This window comes from Marmota flaviventris, chromosome 10 (genome assembly GCF_047511675.1).
Source record: "Marmota flaviventris isolate mMarFla1 chromosome 10, mMarFla1.hap1, whole genome shotgun sequence".
Taxonomy (NCBI): domain Eukaryota; kingdom Metazoa; phylum Chordata; class Mammalia; order Rodentia; family Sciuridae; genus Marmota; species Marmota flaviventris.
This window is the reverse complement of record NC_092507.1, coordinates 14,217,618-14,235,225: the sequence shown is the minus strand read 5'-3', so window position 1 is coordinate 14,235,225 and position 17,608 is coordinate 14,217,618. Positions and strand designations below refer to the sequence as shown.

General features: G+C 50.6%; 1 protein-coding gene and 1 long non-coding RNA gene across 2 annotated transcripts; one reads left to right on the top strand and one right to left on the bottom strand.

The window, feature by feature from the left end:
- Nucleotides 1-3,968: 3,968 nt before the first annotated feature.
- On the bottom strand, nt 3,969-11,284 carry LOC114105465 (uncharacterized). Its single transcript, XR_003585015.2, has 3 exons — nt 8,380-11,284; nt 7,173-7,350; nt 3,969-6,958 (listed from the first exon to the last, which is right to left on the bottom strand). It is a non-coding gene; the product is annotated as an uncharacterized lncRNA (long non-coding RNA).
- On the top strand, nt 10,949-13,625 carry Pla2g2e (phospholipase A2 group IIE). The gene is made up of 3 exons (XM_027951963.2): nt 10,949-11,049; nt 11,232-11,338; nt 13,483-13,625. The coding sequence occupies exons 1-3, from the start codon at nt 10,949-10,951 to the stop codon at nt 13,623-13,625; spliced, it is 351 nt and encodes a 116-aa protein (XP_027807764.2).
- The last annotated feature ends 3,983 nt before the right edge of the window (nt 13,626-17,608 follow it).

Genomic DNA, 17,608 nt, shown 5'->3' with positions numbered 1-17,608 from the left:
GCAAATTGAGCAAAAAGAGAGCCTGGTGGCCCTAATCAGAAGGAGAGGCACCGCCACATCCTTCCTCAAACTCACTCCTCCCTTTGGACCTACTCTCCCCCGGTCTTCCTCCAGCTCCACCGCAGCCTGCACCTCTACTTGACCCCAGTTCCCTCTGGCCCGCACTGGGGCCCAGCTCCTATTTTAGTCAGCTTTCTCACTGCTGTGACTAAAGGACCCTGTCAGATCAGGCGGGGAAGTCAGCGGCCAAAGGAGGCAGATTTAAAAGGGCCACTGAACAGGCTTTATTGAGATATCACTCCCGGGCGGAACTGATCAGACCCACAGAGAGGACAGGAGAAGGGTCTAAGGAGAAACTGCGTGGAAGCTCGACCGGACTGGACTTTTATGGGGCTTACAGCCGGAAGGGAAGGGCTTGGGACAGGAAAAGGTGTTTCTAGGGTCCCTTGCCCCCTTGAAGTTGGTCAGGGGAGTTGGCTGAACTCCAGGATTGGCCAGGGGGGTCCTATTGATTGACAGGCGTTAGTCAGGAGATCTGGCTGATTGACAGGCGTTTCCACAGGCATCTGATTGATGTTCTTTTTCGGCGCGGGCTGCTTTGTTCTCAGTTGCCACTAAGTCGCCACCAAGTCACCGCCACCGACCTAACAGATCCGACCAGGACAACTGTGAAGGAGGAAAGGTTTATTTAGGGGCTCACAGTTTCAGAGGTCTTAGTCCATAGAAGGCCGGCTCCACTTCGCAGAGCTCAAGGTGGGGCAGGACATCATGGTGGGAGAGTGTGGCAGAGGGAAGCAGCTCACATGGTAATCAGAAGGTGGAGAGAGACTCCACTGACCAGATACAAACATATACTCCCAAGCCGCGCACCAATTCCACCTCCCCCAGCAACACCCCACCACCTCAGTCACCACCCAGTTAATCCCATCAGGAGGACTAATTCATGGATTGGATTAAGACTCTCACAACCCAATCATTTCTCCTCTGAACCCTCTTGCATCGTCACACACGTGAGCTTTTGGAGGACACCTCACATCCAAACCATAACATCTTCTGAAATGGAATGTGAACACCATGGCTGGCACTCAAGCAATCATTAATGATCCATGAGGTACTACAGGAGGAATGGCAGAGCAGCAAGATAGAGGACATTATGCCCTTGGTGACTGTAGTCTCACCTTTACATTCAAGACTGTCGACTTCCAAACTTCTTTTTGGTGAGGGACAAATAACTTCTATCTTAAGTTACCATTATTTGGGGATTCTACAGTCATGGCTGAACATGATCCAGATACATCATTTTAACCCCTAAACTGAAAATTCATCCCACGTTCTATTTCCAATTTCCCATCATTTCATCTTTATTGTCCAGTCCATTCTGTTGATGATTCTGCAATGAGTCCAAATGACATCAGAAGGAGACTCAAATAGCAAATTCCAACAACAAAGTGCCCCTCATTTGAATATGAACCCTCTCCTTTTATCCACGTTGTCAAGAAGAAAGTATAGACTGAAAATTACCCTAATTCTTTTATTCTATAATGCATATTTTCCCCTCATTTTAGCATCTCTGCAATCTGGATGCATCTTAAAACAAACGTCATCCTACAATTGTCTGACAGGTAGCATTCATGACCTTGTTTTGTGAAAACCTTCCTTCCACTGAGAGAGTGCCAGCATGGAAATAGATTAAATAGGGGTCTGTCACCTTGCAAACTAAAACCCAAGTGGATCATGGTCCACATTTTATATTCCCACCCCCCACACACACACACACACCCCGATTTCTCCTTGGCTCAGCTTCAGCTAGAAGATTCTAGAAGCCTGACCTTTGAGACCTCGCTGTCCCATGTTTCTGGTCTGACCCTGGCATCTCCACCTTTCTCCTAAGCAGCTGCCCTCCTGCCTGAGTGAGCCTCAGTGTTACCTGGGGGTCTTAGCAAAATTAATTCCAGGGCCCAAACTTGATTCAACAGGTCTGGGGTGGGGCCCCGGGATCCGGGTTCCTACCAGGTTCCCACCAGGTTCCCAGGGGCTGCCCGAGCTGCTGGGGGAGGGGCTGCATTTTGAGAACCACTATCCTAAGGAAATCTCTTTTCCTGTCTTCCTTTGTTTTGTTTTTCTTCTGCTGCTGCTCCTGTTCGGATTCTTAAAAATAAAATTAAAAATGCACCAAGTCACACTTCTCAAATAATTCTCGCTCCTTTTAAAATGTCCTGTGCAATCTGGATCCTGGAGACAGAGGATTAGTGGCATGCTATATTTATAGTAAGAGTGCCCATAATTTAAAAAATTTTTTTCTCTCTTGTAAAATCTACCATCCTTCTGGGGGGGAGTCAAACACTTGGCTATGGCCTGACTTCTGGAACTGGGACATCCAGGCCAGCTTGAGAGTTGGAGTGGGACTGAGTGCATCTGGACAAGCCAGCCATCTTTGAGGTCAATCCTCAGGTTTCTCAATCCCATGCGAGCGACCTCTCGGCTGGATCACTTTGCTGCGGGCATTGTGGGGTGTTTGCGATATCCCTGGCCTGCGCCCACCAGAGGCCAGTGGCACCCTCCCTGTTGATATCTACAGGTGTTTCCAAAGGTTCCCCAAGGGCCAGTGTCAGCCCTGGTTGACAACATTGTGCTGTGGTTTAGTTCCTTGTCTCTGAGGCCCCTCAGAACAGTGTAAATGGAATGAAACATGTTTCCCAACTGAAGGGGTGCCAGGGACATCACCCCACAATACAGCTCCTTGGCATGCCGGTTATTTTTAAAGGCACTTGGAAACCAGCAGGTGCTGTGACTTCTCGAAGTTCCCCTTTCCTCAGGCCCTTCATCTCCCCGCCCCAACCAAAGCATTTACTCTTCCTCTAAAGTGCCTTACCACCCCCACTTCTCTCCCCTATGATGAAGGGTTAGAAAGTCTCTCACCGTGATGGTGATGTTCCCCAGGCACATGATGAATTGTACACCTTTTGTCCTGTGAATTGGTCTGTTGCCGGTTTCTTTCTCAGACTCACTATATGCACACACACAGGGAAGGACAGCGTTCCCTTTCCCCAGCACAACTACTCAGGCCTTCCGTGCCCAAAGCTAAACCTTCGGCACTCTGGAGCCACACTTCCCAAAGTAAAACACGCCTCAAAGTAACCTAGGGAATCTTGCTAAAATGCAGATCCTAATGCAGGGGGCAGGTGCTGGGGTCTTAGTCCCCCACCCAGACCAAAGGAACCAAAATCCTCATTAAAGCTTGAGAAGCACAGCCCCGTGTGCGCACACAGGCTGGAGCGGAAGCTAGAGTCCTGGCCAGGAGACCCGGCCAAAGAAGCACAGGAAAAGCAGCAAATCATCGTTCTGTCCCCAGGGGGCGACAGGACTTGCATAGAGGGAGTCTTTCTTTCTCCCCATAATGAGTCCCCACCTCAGCTGTGCATGCTGCCTAAAGTCTCAGCTAAAGACCCTGGTTACCCCCGGCCCAAGTGCTAAGGCCAGCCCCTTGTAAGCCCTAACCCTAGCCCCAGTACTCACATTTTGCTAAGTCCCCTCCTATGTACCTGCCTGTTTCTGCTGAGATTGTCACAGCAGCTTGCCTCAAATGCCATTTGTACTTTGCTTCCTAGTTCAGCTCCTCCTCCTCCTCCTCCTCCTCCTCCTCCTCCTCCTCCTCCTCCTCCTCCTCCTCCTCCTTCTTTTAAGTTCCTAGCTATCTCATCAGCTCTGAGGTTAATGATCTTGGAGGCAATATCCTTAAATATTACCATTTTCCATACACAAATGAGTCAGTCGGCTAGTGATCAAATGATTTCTGACTTTGAACGTTTTGACTAAGGCTAAATCAGAATAGGAGGCTTATGATTATGAGAACAATAACTTCCTAGTTCCATTTACCAGAATTAGATGACTAGCCTACATACTCACCCGCAAGGCTGAACACCCAGAGGGGCAGAGCCTTTACAGCTAAGCTGGCCACCCACCCCTAAGCAGACCAAAGCCCATACCCTACACAGACAGGCAGCGCTTCATGAGGAAGGAGAAAGAGGAGCCGAACTGGACATGCCCAGTTGCTTCTCCCAAACTTGTCAATCAGGTAAGAATCACGCAGGGAGGAATGAGGGAATGGGTGGAGGGAGACCAGGAGTGTTAACCCATGGGTGTTTGACATGTTGGATGGAAACACCAGAGACAGGGCACACACTCCTCACAAGAATAACCATCCTTGTCTACAATGCAAAACAGATTACTTAGCAGAGTTCCTTTATCCTTGCAATCCTTGAAGACAGTCTCCAGTAAAGACAGAGGAGCTGCGTAATTTTTTTGGTCAAAAATATTTAGCCATTTTCCTTTTCTCTTCTGTGAATGTATGAAAGGGTCATACTTTCTATTTCTTCGACATGAGTATCCTCTGCTTCCTTGGCAGTCATCCATTTGTACTTCATTAATGGGTTTAATAATAAATATCTGGAAAATGAGCAGTTAGTCCCCAGCCACAGGTCATTGCTTTCTGCTATGTATCTTTTACCATTATAGAGTAACACTAGCTTTTTAATGCTTTATTCCTGTGGCTTTTTAAATCATGGTAGCAAACCCTCAATTTCCCACAGTTGTGAAAGTTCAAAAGATCTTTTACTCGACATGCAATACCTTGCCATGAATAGCTTTTTATATGTGCTTTTATAAGCAGCAGATAGTTAGATTGACTTTGATTTTTGTGCAATCAGTCACAACACCCCCCTCCTTATTTAAAGGAAGGTGGTACATTTTTCTCATGTTTAGGAGACCACATTGCTTCTCATTGAGTTAAATTCTTAGTGTTTTCTTTTTGTTTCAACTTCCATAGCTTTTTCATGAATGTTAAATTCTATCTCTTGTTAAACCAGATCTAGAAGAAACATCTCAACACTAATAAATCCAATCTGACCTCAAGTTTTATTCTTAGAGGAGAAACCCTCAACATTTATTTCCACAATTCTTCCCCAGATTTTTGAGAATAAAAATCAAGTTCCTTCCATCCTTTCTGAAATGACCTTTGTGGGTTTTATTCTAGAAATTCTAAGCTAGAGCTTGCTGTTAACGCATGTGTGCACTGGTTCATCAACAAGGCCCGCTCTGTGCAAGCCATGACCCAACCATGCCTGAAAGCTCCCTTCCCTCAAGGAATTTACATTCTGTTAGGAAAGAACAAAAGAAATAAACAAATGTTAGATATAATATGGCGAACACTGCTGGAGATGATAAGTTCTTCCCTCTTTAATTGACCTGATACTGTCAAAGCAACCATCTCACCAAGGGGCCTCCCTCTTGAATGACAGCAACCACTAAGGCCCCAAGCTCTGCTCTTGGTGAGCAGGCAGCTGTTGATCAGCTGTGGATGGGCGGAGGGTATGCCAAATCTCTGCCCAGCAATCCTATCCCAGATTCCCTTTTTCCCTCGGGATCTATCGTCTATAATCCTCATCCTGGCACCAACTGCCATTTCGATTAACGTTCTTTGTTTGCAATTTATTCTGGCTAAACCAAAAAAAAAAAAAATTGATGAAAGAAAGCTGGACCACTCATGAAATAGAAGGAGGAGTTAATCCACCAGGCCTTGGGAAGGTTAGGACCTGGAAAGTTTCAGTAATCATGAATAATCTCTTTAGGACACCAAAGACCAAATGGCTCTGCTCTTCTTAAGCTAGCGCAAATTCTGGGGAAAAGAGTCCCAGGAGAAAGACTGATTGGCTGGCTGGGTCATGTGCCTCATTATGATGGGCAGTTCTGATCAAAGACACTAAGAGAGAGGTTTTCCCTAATGGGAGGAGTTGGGTGATGATATCAAAGGGACAGGGGATGCCCTGCAGAAGAAAGGAAAGGTATTCATAGGACTGGGCCTCAGCGCCCACAGCTCCTGTTCTATGTCCCTCCTGACCATCAGCTGAACCCTACTTACCCTTCAGGGTCCCAGCTCTGGTGACAGCCCTGCTTGCTGCTCCACAGCTCTCTTTGAAGGCTGTCCAAGCAGAATTAATTGTCCCCTCCTCTGTGACTCCCCAAATGCTCTACGCCACACCCCTGCTACAGACGCGCACACATTAACCTGTCTGTGCCCACCGGGATCAGCGGGGAGCCTTTCCATCTGTCCATCAACACAGTGTTGGAAACATAAATGTCTGCTAAGCTGAACCTGTTGGAGTCTTTTCTCTCTTAGCAAGGATGTGGGAACCATTAATTCGCACCTATTTTGAGCATCTCCGGGCAACTCTAGGTGTTTGCTGCTGCTCAGGCCGCTCCCCTTCTGGTGGCTCCTTTGTGTTGCAGATTTCTGAGAGCCCCTGAGCTCCTTGCTTAGGTTCTGTTTGTTTTTACCTCTTACCTCCCATGGTTGTCATTTCTCTCTGTGTAAGGGAGCCCAATTCCTTCAATGGTTTTGTTTGTGTTCTGGCTGGTAGGGGACACCCTGGGGCATTCTTGGTATGGTGACTTCCTGGATGCCAATTGCATGTCCTCCAACAACTTGGAACAGCAAAATTCATATCTCTGGATGAAGATTCTGGGGCTTAGAGAGAATATCTCCAGAGTCGCCCAAATCTAGTTGAAGGTCTTCTGGATGTTTCTCTGCGGGTAGTTTCAGCTTCACAATTTTATCAAATTAGTTTAGATTTGTTTTTTGTCCCCCACCTCAAAAGACCAGGCCTTTCTCCTCATCCTACCTCTGATTTAAAAGGCACTTCTGGATATGCTGAAGGTGGTTCCAGAAATGCCCTGGGTTCTGGCACACAGGGTAGAGGGACATGCTCCAATGGCTTCTGCAGCATCTATTTGCCCTCCTAACAGAATCCAGAGTTTTGCTTGGGGAGTCTCCCTTCCCTTATGGCACAGCAACTGGGCAGTTGAGTGACATATTTCCCCTTCCCTGGAACCAAGGGTGAGCCTCAAAGGACAAGCCAATCCATCGTACTCTCTTTGCAACAAAGATTGGTCCATGTTGTTCCTATAAAACAAAGTAGGGGGCTTTGAGGGATGACCGTGGGAAGATTTGCCTCTTCTACTTGCCCCCACGTGAATGAGGAAGCAGGAGGCCCTTGTGGCACATGCAGACACCTTGAAACCACACAAGAAGTCCCCTGAGAAGGAGCAGGAGAGGAAGAACTGCAAAGGAAACAGAGCCAGAGCCATGATCCAGCCATGCCTGAAAGCTCCCGTACCTCCAGAATCTTCAATGACTCCAGCCAATAGGGAACCAGGCCTGGTTTCGCTCTCCAGTGTATCCCCAGCACATAGTAGGTCCTCAATGTAGTTTACTGACTGGATGAGCAATCAGTCCTTCCAGGAATAAGGTGATCCCCCACTTTGTTCAAAGAGGTCTATAGGATCCCTAAAGTTCTGAGGGATGAAACAGAGGCTATGAGAAGAAGGGACGATCCTCCACCCACCTCCACCTGGTCTCCATGCCAACCACCCCAACGCCCACCCTCATCCCTAATCCCTCACTCCTCACTCCTCAGCATCAACCCTCAGTCCTCACCTGTCACCTGTCACCCCTCTCTCCTCATCTGTCAAGTGGGGACAATGATCCTATCAAAATGCCCGGAGCCCTGGCCAGGCTGCCTGCTAGTCCCCGATGGGGATAAGTGCTTTGAGCTCCTGGGACAGGCACTGCCTCCTGTGGCCAGGTAAGCAGGGAGGGAAGGAGGGGCCCGTATTTATGGGCTTCTCCCCTGGGCAAGGCCCTGCAGAGGGCTTTCCGCGTTTCCCTTCCTTTCCATCTGGCTCACACCCCTGCAAGGTCAGTCACTTGTCTCTGTTTTATGGAGGATGCAGCTGGGTTCAGGGAGGGGATGGGACTGGCCAAGTTCACACAGCCCCAGAGCAGAGGAGCTGCCGCTCAGGCCCCGGTCTTGCTGACACTCCCTGCCACATGGTGCTGGTGGTGTGAAAGCCATACCAAGACCCTTCCCAAATGTCTGAAGTGTCCTCCAGACCAGGTCCCACCCACACTGCCACCTCGAACCTCAGCTGGGACAATGTCTGTCTGCCCGGAAGACAGCCGGGTTGTCCCCACCAGCCTCTGGCCCTCCACTCCTCCGTCTTCTGCCCCAGGTATAGACCAGCAGGGGCTTGCAGGGGCCCTGTCCTGGGCAGGCCAGGACTGGAAGTGGGTCATGAAAGCAATTGTCTCAGAAACCTGGCTCTTCCTGGGAACACCCCTCTTCTGCCACAGAACAGCTGTGGGCCAAACCTCCCCGGGAATCAAAGCTAATTTTCGGTTAGCTTTTGAGGCAGCTCCTCAGTGACTCACTGTTTGGTCCCTTGTGACCAGGCCAGGAGCCAGGGGCTGCTAGGGGCCCTTGTTAAAATCAAAAGGAAACGGTGAGCAAAAGGGAGCCCCCTTGTCAGGAGACTGTGACTCACGGCTGCTGGGTGCTCCTAGGCAGAAGGGCTCACCTCTCTGGCTCACTGGCCCTCAGTCTTCCCTAGAAAGGGGCGAGAGAGCAGGCCGAGGTGTGGAGAGGCACAGGGGAGCTATTAGCAGGAAGTGAATGGGCAGGGCCGGAGGCAGTGCTGCAGCCTGTTTACTGGGCCTTACTCCTCTGTTAACAACCTTTAATCCCAAATCACAGCCCTCTGCTCCTAATTGCCAAACCTCCCCAGGTCTCCATCCCCAGCCAGTGAGTTTATCTGATTCCTTCCTGGGAGCTCCAGCCTTCCCCAGTTCCTCTGTCTTCTCTCCCAGAAAGGAGGCTGACCCTGGGCCCCACATGTGCACCTGCAGCCTGGATCCAGGTGGTTCAGCCCAGAGTCGCAGCATGACCTTCGTCACAAACCCTGGCCACTTCTGCCTCTGTGGACCCTTTCCTCCAGATAAAAACATATTAAAAGTTAAATTTTACAGCTGGGCATGGTGGCCCATGCCTAGCATCCAAGCCACTCTGTGGGCTGCAGGAGGATCACAAGTTCAAGGCCAGCCTCAGCAACTTAGCAAGGCTCTGTCTCCAAACAAAAATGGAAAAGGGCTGGGGATATGGCTCAGTGGCAAAGTGCCCCTGGATCCAATCCCCAGTACCAGAAAAAAAAGTTAAATTTTAATAATCATGTTAATATGAAGACAAATATAATCCAGGCTGAGTTGTACTCATTCTTCTTCTGATTTTTTAAGCAACTGAAACATTTTGAAGGATCTCAAAACTGGTATGGATGTTAGTTAAGCTCTGCATCCCCTTCACCTGGTAGATACGTTGACTCTGGGTAAGTCCTTTGGGCTGCCTGGATCCAAATTCTGACTCACCAGGTACTTAGGCCTGAGCCTCGGTTCCCTCCTCTGTAAGATGGGAGTGGTCATAGCACACAGGACGCAGCTCAGCTGATCTTGCTTGTGAGGGGCTCAGCAGGGTGCCCAAGGTTCCATGAAGGCCACTGCCTAGTCACATTGGAGTGTCCTGTCCTCCCACAAAGGAGGCAAGGGTGGGATGCCTTCTACCCCCGTCATCTACACAGGAAAACTGAGGATCCAAGTAAGGTAAAGCATCTGCCCCGGCCACGTAATAAGTGGCAGAACCAGGACTCCCAGGCCAGGGCCAGCAGCTCCTGATCGTTGATGGAAGTGGATGGTCAAGTTATCCCAGTCGCAGGTCGGGAGCGGGGAAGGCCTGGGGAGGGCGTCTTGCCTCCAGTTCACCCAGTGGGAATGTGGAAACGGGGCAGACCCAGCACGTGGCACTCCCGCTGTGAGAGCTCAAGTTTCTCCTCCTCTCTGGGTCTTAGTCGCCGAATCCATAAAACAGGATGAGGGAAAGATGCCAAGAAAGAAAAGCCCAGCCCAGGCCCTGGGTACCAGGGGCACCAGGACAGTGGCTAGGAAAGGGGTAGGTGACGGAGGACATGAGAGGGGACAGCCATTACATCCCCTGCTTCCTGGGCTGTGGGCCCAGCTGGCCCCTCCTCTGGGGACTTGGCCAGAGTCTCAGACCTGAAGGCACTCAGGGGTTGCATCACTGGGCACTCTGGGGTTAATGACGGGGAGTGGACAGAACTGGGTATTTAACTGACTGGGAGGTGCCCTGAATTCAGAGCGCCCCTGCTCACTCCCTTCCACTCTCAGGCTCCTCTGCCCCCTGCTCACCTCTTCCGAGACCCCCAAGATGAACCCTCCCCATCTTCTGGCCTTCCTTTGCCTCCTGGGTAAGTGAACTCATGACCTGTGACGGTCCCCCTTCCCGCCCCCGCTATCTGGCAACCCGGAGCCTGCTGGATACCCCTGAGCTTGGTTCTCCAGAGGGCATCAGGGGTACCAACTACTGGGGACCCCCTCTTCTTGCCACCAGGGGATAAGCCAGTTCTGCCCAAGCCAGCAGTGGCTGGAGGAGATGGGGGAGTAGGGGGGAGAGCGCAGCCCGAGGAGGGGTGGGAGCACGGGACAGGGGCTGGCAGGGACCCCAGCAGCACACTCGGGCTCCTCCCTGTACTGGCTTCATTTTTGGCTCCAACCTGCCTCGGTGGGCACCGCGCCATGGCTGCATTGGGAGGATCTGGAGGAATTCAGGGGGATCCCTTGAGGGAGTTAGGAATCATGTCCTGTGGTATCTGTGAGACCTCAGGGGACAGAGCGCTCTTGGAGGAGACCAGGGCTAACAGCTGGGGGTACAATGAAGGTCTTTGGGAGAAATGTGAAAAGCCAATGGGGGTCCCCAGAAGGGTGAGTGAGGGATATTCTTGGGGTGGTGGAGGAGAGTGGGGGTGTGTGGCTGACGTGAAGGAGTGGGGTCGATAGGATTAAGACCCAAAGGATGCCACTGGAGGGGTCACTACTTAGTATCATTGTTGTTATTGGTGACGGGGTGCTTCGAGGAGAGAAGCTTCACTAGACAAATGTTGAGCTGTCTGGAATCAGATTTGAGTGACATGAGGAGTGGGCCCTGGGTGAAAGGCTCCCTCCTCCTCCACAGTGGCCATGGCCAGCGGGAACCTGGTCCAGTTTGGGGTGATGATCGAGAGGATGACAGGGAAGTCAGCTCTGCAGTACAATGATTATGGCTGCTACTGTGGCATCGGTGGGTCCCACTGGCCAGTGGACCAGACAGACTGGTGAGGAGGTGGCCAGCAAGGGGAACACTCTGGGAGGAGCACCCTGGGAGGGGGAAGGATCTGGGGGCACTGAGAGACCAGCAACTGACCCTCTCCTCCGAGCTCCTTTGGGCTGTGCCCCAGCCATCCCTGTCCAGCCTCGCCTGGCTCACAGGCCCCTCCAGTTGACCATGACCCCGCAGGTGCTGCCACGCCCATGACTGTTGCTATGGGCGGCTGGAGAAGCTGGGCTGTGAACCCAAACTGGAAAAGTACCTTTTCTCTGTCGGCCAGCAAGACATCTTCTGTGGTGAGTGGACAGACCCGGAGCAATCCACATGTTGTGGGGAGGGGCAGCTTCAGACTGGATCCCCCTCCTGATGTGACCTTTGGCCTTGTCAGGGGCAGACCCTGGACTGGAGGAATGGGGTTTCCCATTGTCAGTGGTGTGCAGAGACCTGTCCCTCTGTCTCCATGCTCACCAGGCATCTGGGCTAGAGAAGCCAAGGTCCATTGGTGCAGCCCCAGTCCCTGCCTCAGCCTCAGGAACTTCCTCCCCACCCAGAGACTCCTCCCAGCTCCAGCCTCTGGGGAGGGTGCAGGAGGGGCCCAGCTGAGCCGCACCCAAATGAGCTGGACTCACACACCCATCTCAGGTCCCCAGGATGGAGGCAGCTGGAGTTTTGATTTGGGACAGCAGACCCCATTCCCAAAGGCTGATTCCCCTTATTAGGGTTATCAGGCTGGGCCGGTTCTCTCCACTTTGCCACATCCAATGCCCTGGACGGTCCATCCCTCCTCTGGTCTCCAGCTGGGGAAGCAGCCTCAACTGAGACAGAGTGTAGGGGGGCAGGCGGATCAGAAGCCGGCCTTCCTGCTATAAAGCCAGGCATAGCCTGGAGGGAGGGCAGGGCCCCATGGGTGTGGTGCAGAGATGGACCTGGAGTCCTCTCCTGCGAAAGGACTGCGCAGGTATCAAAGGTCTACCAGAGGGGAGGGACAGAGCCAGGCCAGCACCTCCAAGGCAGAGGTAGCTCAGAGGGTCTTGTTCCTTCCGCGGTCCACTCAGGAGAGCAGCTGTGTAAGGTAAAGGTGGTGAGCGCCCCACCCCTGAGCTTCATGCAAGGCTGGGATAGTCAGCTGTGAGAAGAGGGGAGGGGGCCGGGAGGTCTGGGCCCTGGGTTCTTCTCAGGGCTTCACCTTCTGCCCACCATGTGACTTTAGGCAGGTGACACAGCCCCTGGAAACCTCTGCATCCTCATCTAATAAGGAGGTAATCATACCCCCCTCCCTAGCTCAGCCCAGCTCCTGGAAGGAACCCCCCAAAAGAGGGTGTGAAAGAAAAGTGACCACAACAGAGTGACCAAGAGAGCTTTATTGCAGCAGTGCAACAAAGAAAAAAGAAAGAAGGAAAGAAAGAGAGAGAAAAGAGAAGAGGAGAGATGAAGAGGGAGAGAGCAAGAGCAAGAGAGAGACAGAGAGCACGCGCAAGAAAGACAAAGAGAGCAAGAGAGAGGGGGGCCTGGCAGGAGGGAGTTTTTATAGCCCAAATCTAATGGGGCCTCTGGGTCTGCAAGCTGCGTTGTTGGCCCAAGGGGGGGTTAAGTGTTCAGCCTTGAGGCAAACAGGTGATAAAGGACCAGATAGAGGGGGGTTTGAGTGCGTGGGCTATCTTGCAGCCAACATCTGTTCAGCCTGCCCTGCAGACAACACAGTTCAGCCTGCTCTGCACCCAACAGGGTGGCTGTCAAGATGTCAAGCTCCCCAATCCTGAGTCCTGCTGAAATAGCAGGCGTGGGCAGAATCCTGAAGGGAAATAAAGGCTCATCTTTGGGTGAGGGGGAGGAGGCACCAGGACCCTTGTGGAGAGAGATGTATTTGTGGGGACAAAAATGAGTCGGTGCAGAGAACAGGAGCCTTCTGCAGCTCGGGTGCCTGCAGAACTGATGCCAGCCAGCCTCAGGGACAATGGTCTGGGAGGTCTAATTCCTAGGCTGGTGTGGGAAGAAAAATAGGTTCTGTCCTCTCCGGTGGGAGCAGGCAGGGGGCCCCAAGTAAGGCTTCCAGCATGAACAGCCATCTAGAATTGACACTACCTCCCGTAGTTTCCCCGCTCCTCGGTGCACCATCACAGGAGGAAGGAGTTGCCCAGAAATCCCTGGATGGGGACAGGTGAGAACCAGGCAGGAGGGGGCCAAGGGCCATGAGAGTGGGCCTGGGGAAGGAAGGAGGGACAGTGAGGGCCAACTTCTGGCCTTCACAGGGTCTCCCACGCTCTGCCCTTGACTCCCCCATTCTGGAACAGCCCCCTTGAGTGCAGGCTCCCATCAGAATGGGGCTGAGGATGAGGTTGAGAACATGAACCCAAGAGCAGCCGGGAGCCGTCCCAACCGTGTCCGAGAGCGGGAATCCCGCGCCTCCAACCTTAGTGCCTGACTTACCTATTTCATCCAGCCGGCAAGACCACCTGCCAGAGGCGGACCTGCGAGTGCGACAGGAGGGCTGCCCTCTGCTTCCGCCGCTATGTGAGCACCTACAACCGCAAATATGCCCATTACCCCAACAAGCTGTGCACAGGACCCACCCCACCCTGCTAAACTCTGCTTGGCTGCAGCCCTGCCTCAGGCTGCCATAATCCCAGGCCTGAAGAAGTTTAGAACCCAAGGCCCTCCCTCTGGAAAATTCAGTCCCTTCCCCAGAGTTTCCACACTTCCCCCAGGAAGAGCCTCAGGAGCCATGGGCCTCTGCAGCACCCACAAGACTCAGTAACCCCACCCATTCTCTCTTCTGAATAAGTGAATATGCTCTCTTTAATTCTAGGATTCTCTGATTTGCAGATTTTGTCATGCTAGGTTTTGATTAGTCTATAATCCCGTTCTTTCATTTATTCATTTGTTCATTCGTTCATATTTTGAGCACCTGCCATGCACCACCCTGGTGCTAAGCACTGGAATACAGTAGGAATGAATCTGATTTGGGGTCCCATCTGTAATGCCAATATTAAGTCCTTTTAATTTTCCACAGCAGTAAGTTTCCATTATTCTCTTCTTCTAAAGTTCTACAATCTTCTCTGAGACAATAATGGCAATCTCCAAAAGGAATATTTCTGGCCATATGGCTTAATGTAAGAAAGATAAAAACTACCAACCTAAAAATATTGTCCCCACTGTCATCAGGCCTCAAAACGCCCCCACTGACAAAGACTGATTTAGAGGGAAAAGTAGCTCCAGATCCATCTTATCTAACCCCCTTTTTTGACACCTGAGAGTCAGAGAAGGGACACTGTACCAGGGTATCCTTGCTCTTCTCCCTTAATTTTTTCAAGAAGTTGGCATCAGCTGCCAGTGTTGTGACACGGCCATGTTGACCAGACCCAATAGTTGTTACCTTGGAAAGATCACATATCTAGGGTAGGCCAGCTGTGAGCATATGCAGCCTGTGATGCTCCTGAGAGAGCAGGAAGAGGAGAGGGTACAACATGGCAGGTCAACCAAAGGATTCCCACCAAAGAAACAGCCAGTTCTGAAAGCCACAAGCCTCAGCAGATTTAACTCTGGACTGCAGATCTGCTGTCTCCAGCAGCTGCCAGACACGGATGGAATCCTACAGGACCACGATGAGCCTATTGAAGGAGACCATGTGCTGCATGGTACAAAGCTGTGGCCCGGCTGGATAAACTTCACTCCCTTTCATCCTTCATATGGTGTGCATACACCCATGAGGACTTTGAGGAGCACAAGAAATCAAAGGGATGCATCCTCCTAGACTTTAAAAAGACAACAAAGCTCTGAGCTAGAAAAAAAAATAGCATGGGGGACCAGTATGTGAGCTTTGCTGTTGTAATTGACCCAAAGTTGGAACCACCCAGAGATGGTGTCTTGAAACAAAATTGGCTTCTGTGAGCCTGAGTCTGATTTGTCAGGGAACGTGATCCTGAGGCGCCCTCTGGTGTCCAACTTGTTCAGACTACTAGGAAGAAACCCAAATTCGGTTCACATGGATTTCCCTTCACCCCCTGGGCAGTTCCTCAGGCTGGTGAAATTCCTAAACTTGCATTGTCAGTAATGAATATGCTAAGGAATCATCAGAGAAGGACTTCCCACCATCTTAGGGTATTGGTGTGTCTGCAGAAATAAGAAAGTCGGGGAAAAGGAGCTGACTTGGGTAGAGTAGAGAGGTGACTTCTGGGCATAATGGGATGAGGACCTGGTAATCTTCCCATTGTAACTGTCCAAAAATGTGAGAACTGCAACTAAAGACAGATGCCAGTGCAACCGGCTGTGACCACAGGTGGTGAGCCCCTTGGTCACTCATGGACAAGTCGTATCCTTTGTTTTTCCAGAGCTCAATAAATGTTCAATGAATGAATCGAGGAGAAGGTTTGGATTCCATCTGCATATGTGTGGATCTATAATGCACTTGGTTTCTAGTTGCAGACTTGTGAAAATGACTGAAAAAGGAAAAGGAGAGCTCTGAACTGAAGTCAGAGGCTCCAGGTACACATCTGTGTTCATCCTCTTAGCAACAGGGGGTGTGTTGGCGCACTGACTGCTCAGGGGTGTGTGGACAGCAGCAGCAGCAGCAGGGGGTCTTGTTAGAAAAACAGCCCTTACTCCAGCCCTGCTGAATCCTTCAATAGGTTAACAAGACCTCCAGGTGCGCAGGTGAAAATCTTCGAAGCCTGGTCACAGATTCAGTCTCTGTATTTGTAAAATGGAACAATGACATTCCCCTGACAGATGGTTGTGGTGAGGTTTAAATAAATGAGTATGTGTGACAGCATATTTATATGCCTAGCACATAAATAAGCATTTGGTCCTATGAATGAATGTTAAAATAACAAGTGATAACGCTTGTTATCGGTGACCTGCTCCCTCTCGTTGAAGTTTAAACATTAGAGAAGCACGCCGAAGCAAGCATATAAGGCAGGGTTTACTTTAAAAGGGGTAACATAGACTTCTCCCGGGAGTGAGAAGGGGGCCCTAGCTGGTTCCTGGTATCCCGAGAAGTGAGGTGTTCTGCCCTTTTATGCGTCTTAGGCTTCCTTTGTTCTCCTGCTCTCTTGCCCTTATCTTTCTCCTCCCTGTGACTAGGCCTAGGAAAGGTCGGTGGGGTGGCCCAGTGGTGGGAAACAGGTGGGCTGAACAGGGAAGGGCAGGCTGGAGCAGCCCAGGACATATTAATTAACAACTTTACAGCTCCCTGTAAGGAGGGGCAATTCCTGGGGCAGGTTGCCTTAGCAACTGGTTGGAGCAGGGGAGGGTTATCTTGATAGGGTGAAGGAAGGGCTCTGAAGGCCCTCTGGGGTGGGACAGTTTCCAACTTCCCAGACTCACTCAAAGTGGCCTCCTTGATCTGACCAGACTCGATTTATCTATCTATACTGTCTAATTCTGGCTTCACAGGTATAACATTTTATTAAGCACCTAGAGTTTACAGGGCACTGTTCTCAGGGCTTTATGTGTATTAATTCTTCAGATGAATGCGTGGATAAATGAGTAAGGCAAAGGACTACACCAAGGCTGGTGAGAGGACATTGACCTCAATGTTTCATAGCATATCTCTTCCATTTTGAAGACAGGGTTTGGATTGTTTTTGCTTTTGTTCCTACTTACCCCCCTAACAGAAGCTAGGCATGAAGTGCCCAATTAAATCACTTGCTGAATAAGTGATTAGAAATCACAATGGAATTCCCGAGCTAACTGAAGAGTCTGATTATGATTCCACGGACGTGTGTCTGCTTCTCTGAGGTTCTTTGCAATGTTGCAGCTGGAGAACTGAATACTATTAAAGATCATCCTTTCTTTCAATAAGCTTTGTATAAACTACGTTTCTGGCATTAGGTTGAGTGCTAGGAATAGAGAAAAATTAGATGGGTTAACTGGCAGGCAGAGAGCAAATATTCTACACTAACTAAAGCTAAGAGTAGAGAATCAGGACCAAAGGGCCTCCCTCCTTCATCCAGTCTCTCTCCCGTCCACCAATGGCTTGATGTCCATCCAGTCAACTCCTCCCCGCCATACCATCAGTGGCTCTCCATTATCCACTGCTTTCTTGCCTTCATTCCTTCATGCAATAGCTTCCCTCAACCTAAAAAGCTTCTCCTGTCCACGAATGCACCTCAAATTCCACCTTTCCCAGCTGGAGCAGAATTCAGTCTCCTCTGAAGGCCAGCTCATGTTTTGGGACCTTTACTAGTGCTGCTTACCCATTATTTGGGTTCTTGTGTGATGGCAGTAGGCAGTCCTGGGTCCAAATCCTGCTTCTGCTACCACTTGTGATCTTGGTCCATTTACTTACTCTTTCATGTGTAAAATACAGAAAGAGTATCAGCCCTGTGGGGTGGTTTTAAGCTTCCTAGGAGACAATGAATTCAGAGTGCCTGGTGCGTTACTAACACTCCATCCATGCCCAATCACCTGTCCTTTTGCCTCCCCTGCGGCATCATCGCACCACAGATGCTAAATAAGTATCTGTTCAGTTGAATCCATGGGCTCATGACAACCGGAACTATTTTAGGGAACTGATGCCACACACTAATGCTATATGATTCATGCAAACAGTCTGTTGGTTCACTACC

What these genes read in the sequence shown, in the direction of transcription:
- Pla2g2e (XM_027951963.2), top strand. Translation starts at nt 10,949, where the DNA reads ATGATCGAGAGGATGACAGGGAAGTCAGCTCTGCAGTACAATGATTAT. An exon ending in CCAGTGGACCAGACAGACTG is followed by an intron (nt 11,050 to 11,231) that starts GTGAGGAGGTGG and finishes ATGACCCCGCAG; the next exon opens with GTGCTGCCACGCCCATGACT. An exon ending in CCAGCAAGACATCTTCTGTG is followed by an intron (nt 11,339 to 13,482) that starts GTGAGTGGACAG and finishes TATTTCATCCAG; the next exon opens with CCGGCAAGACCACCTGCCAG.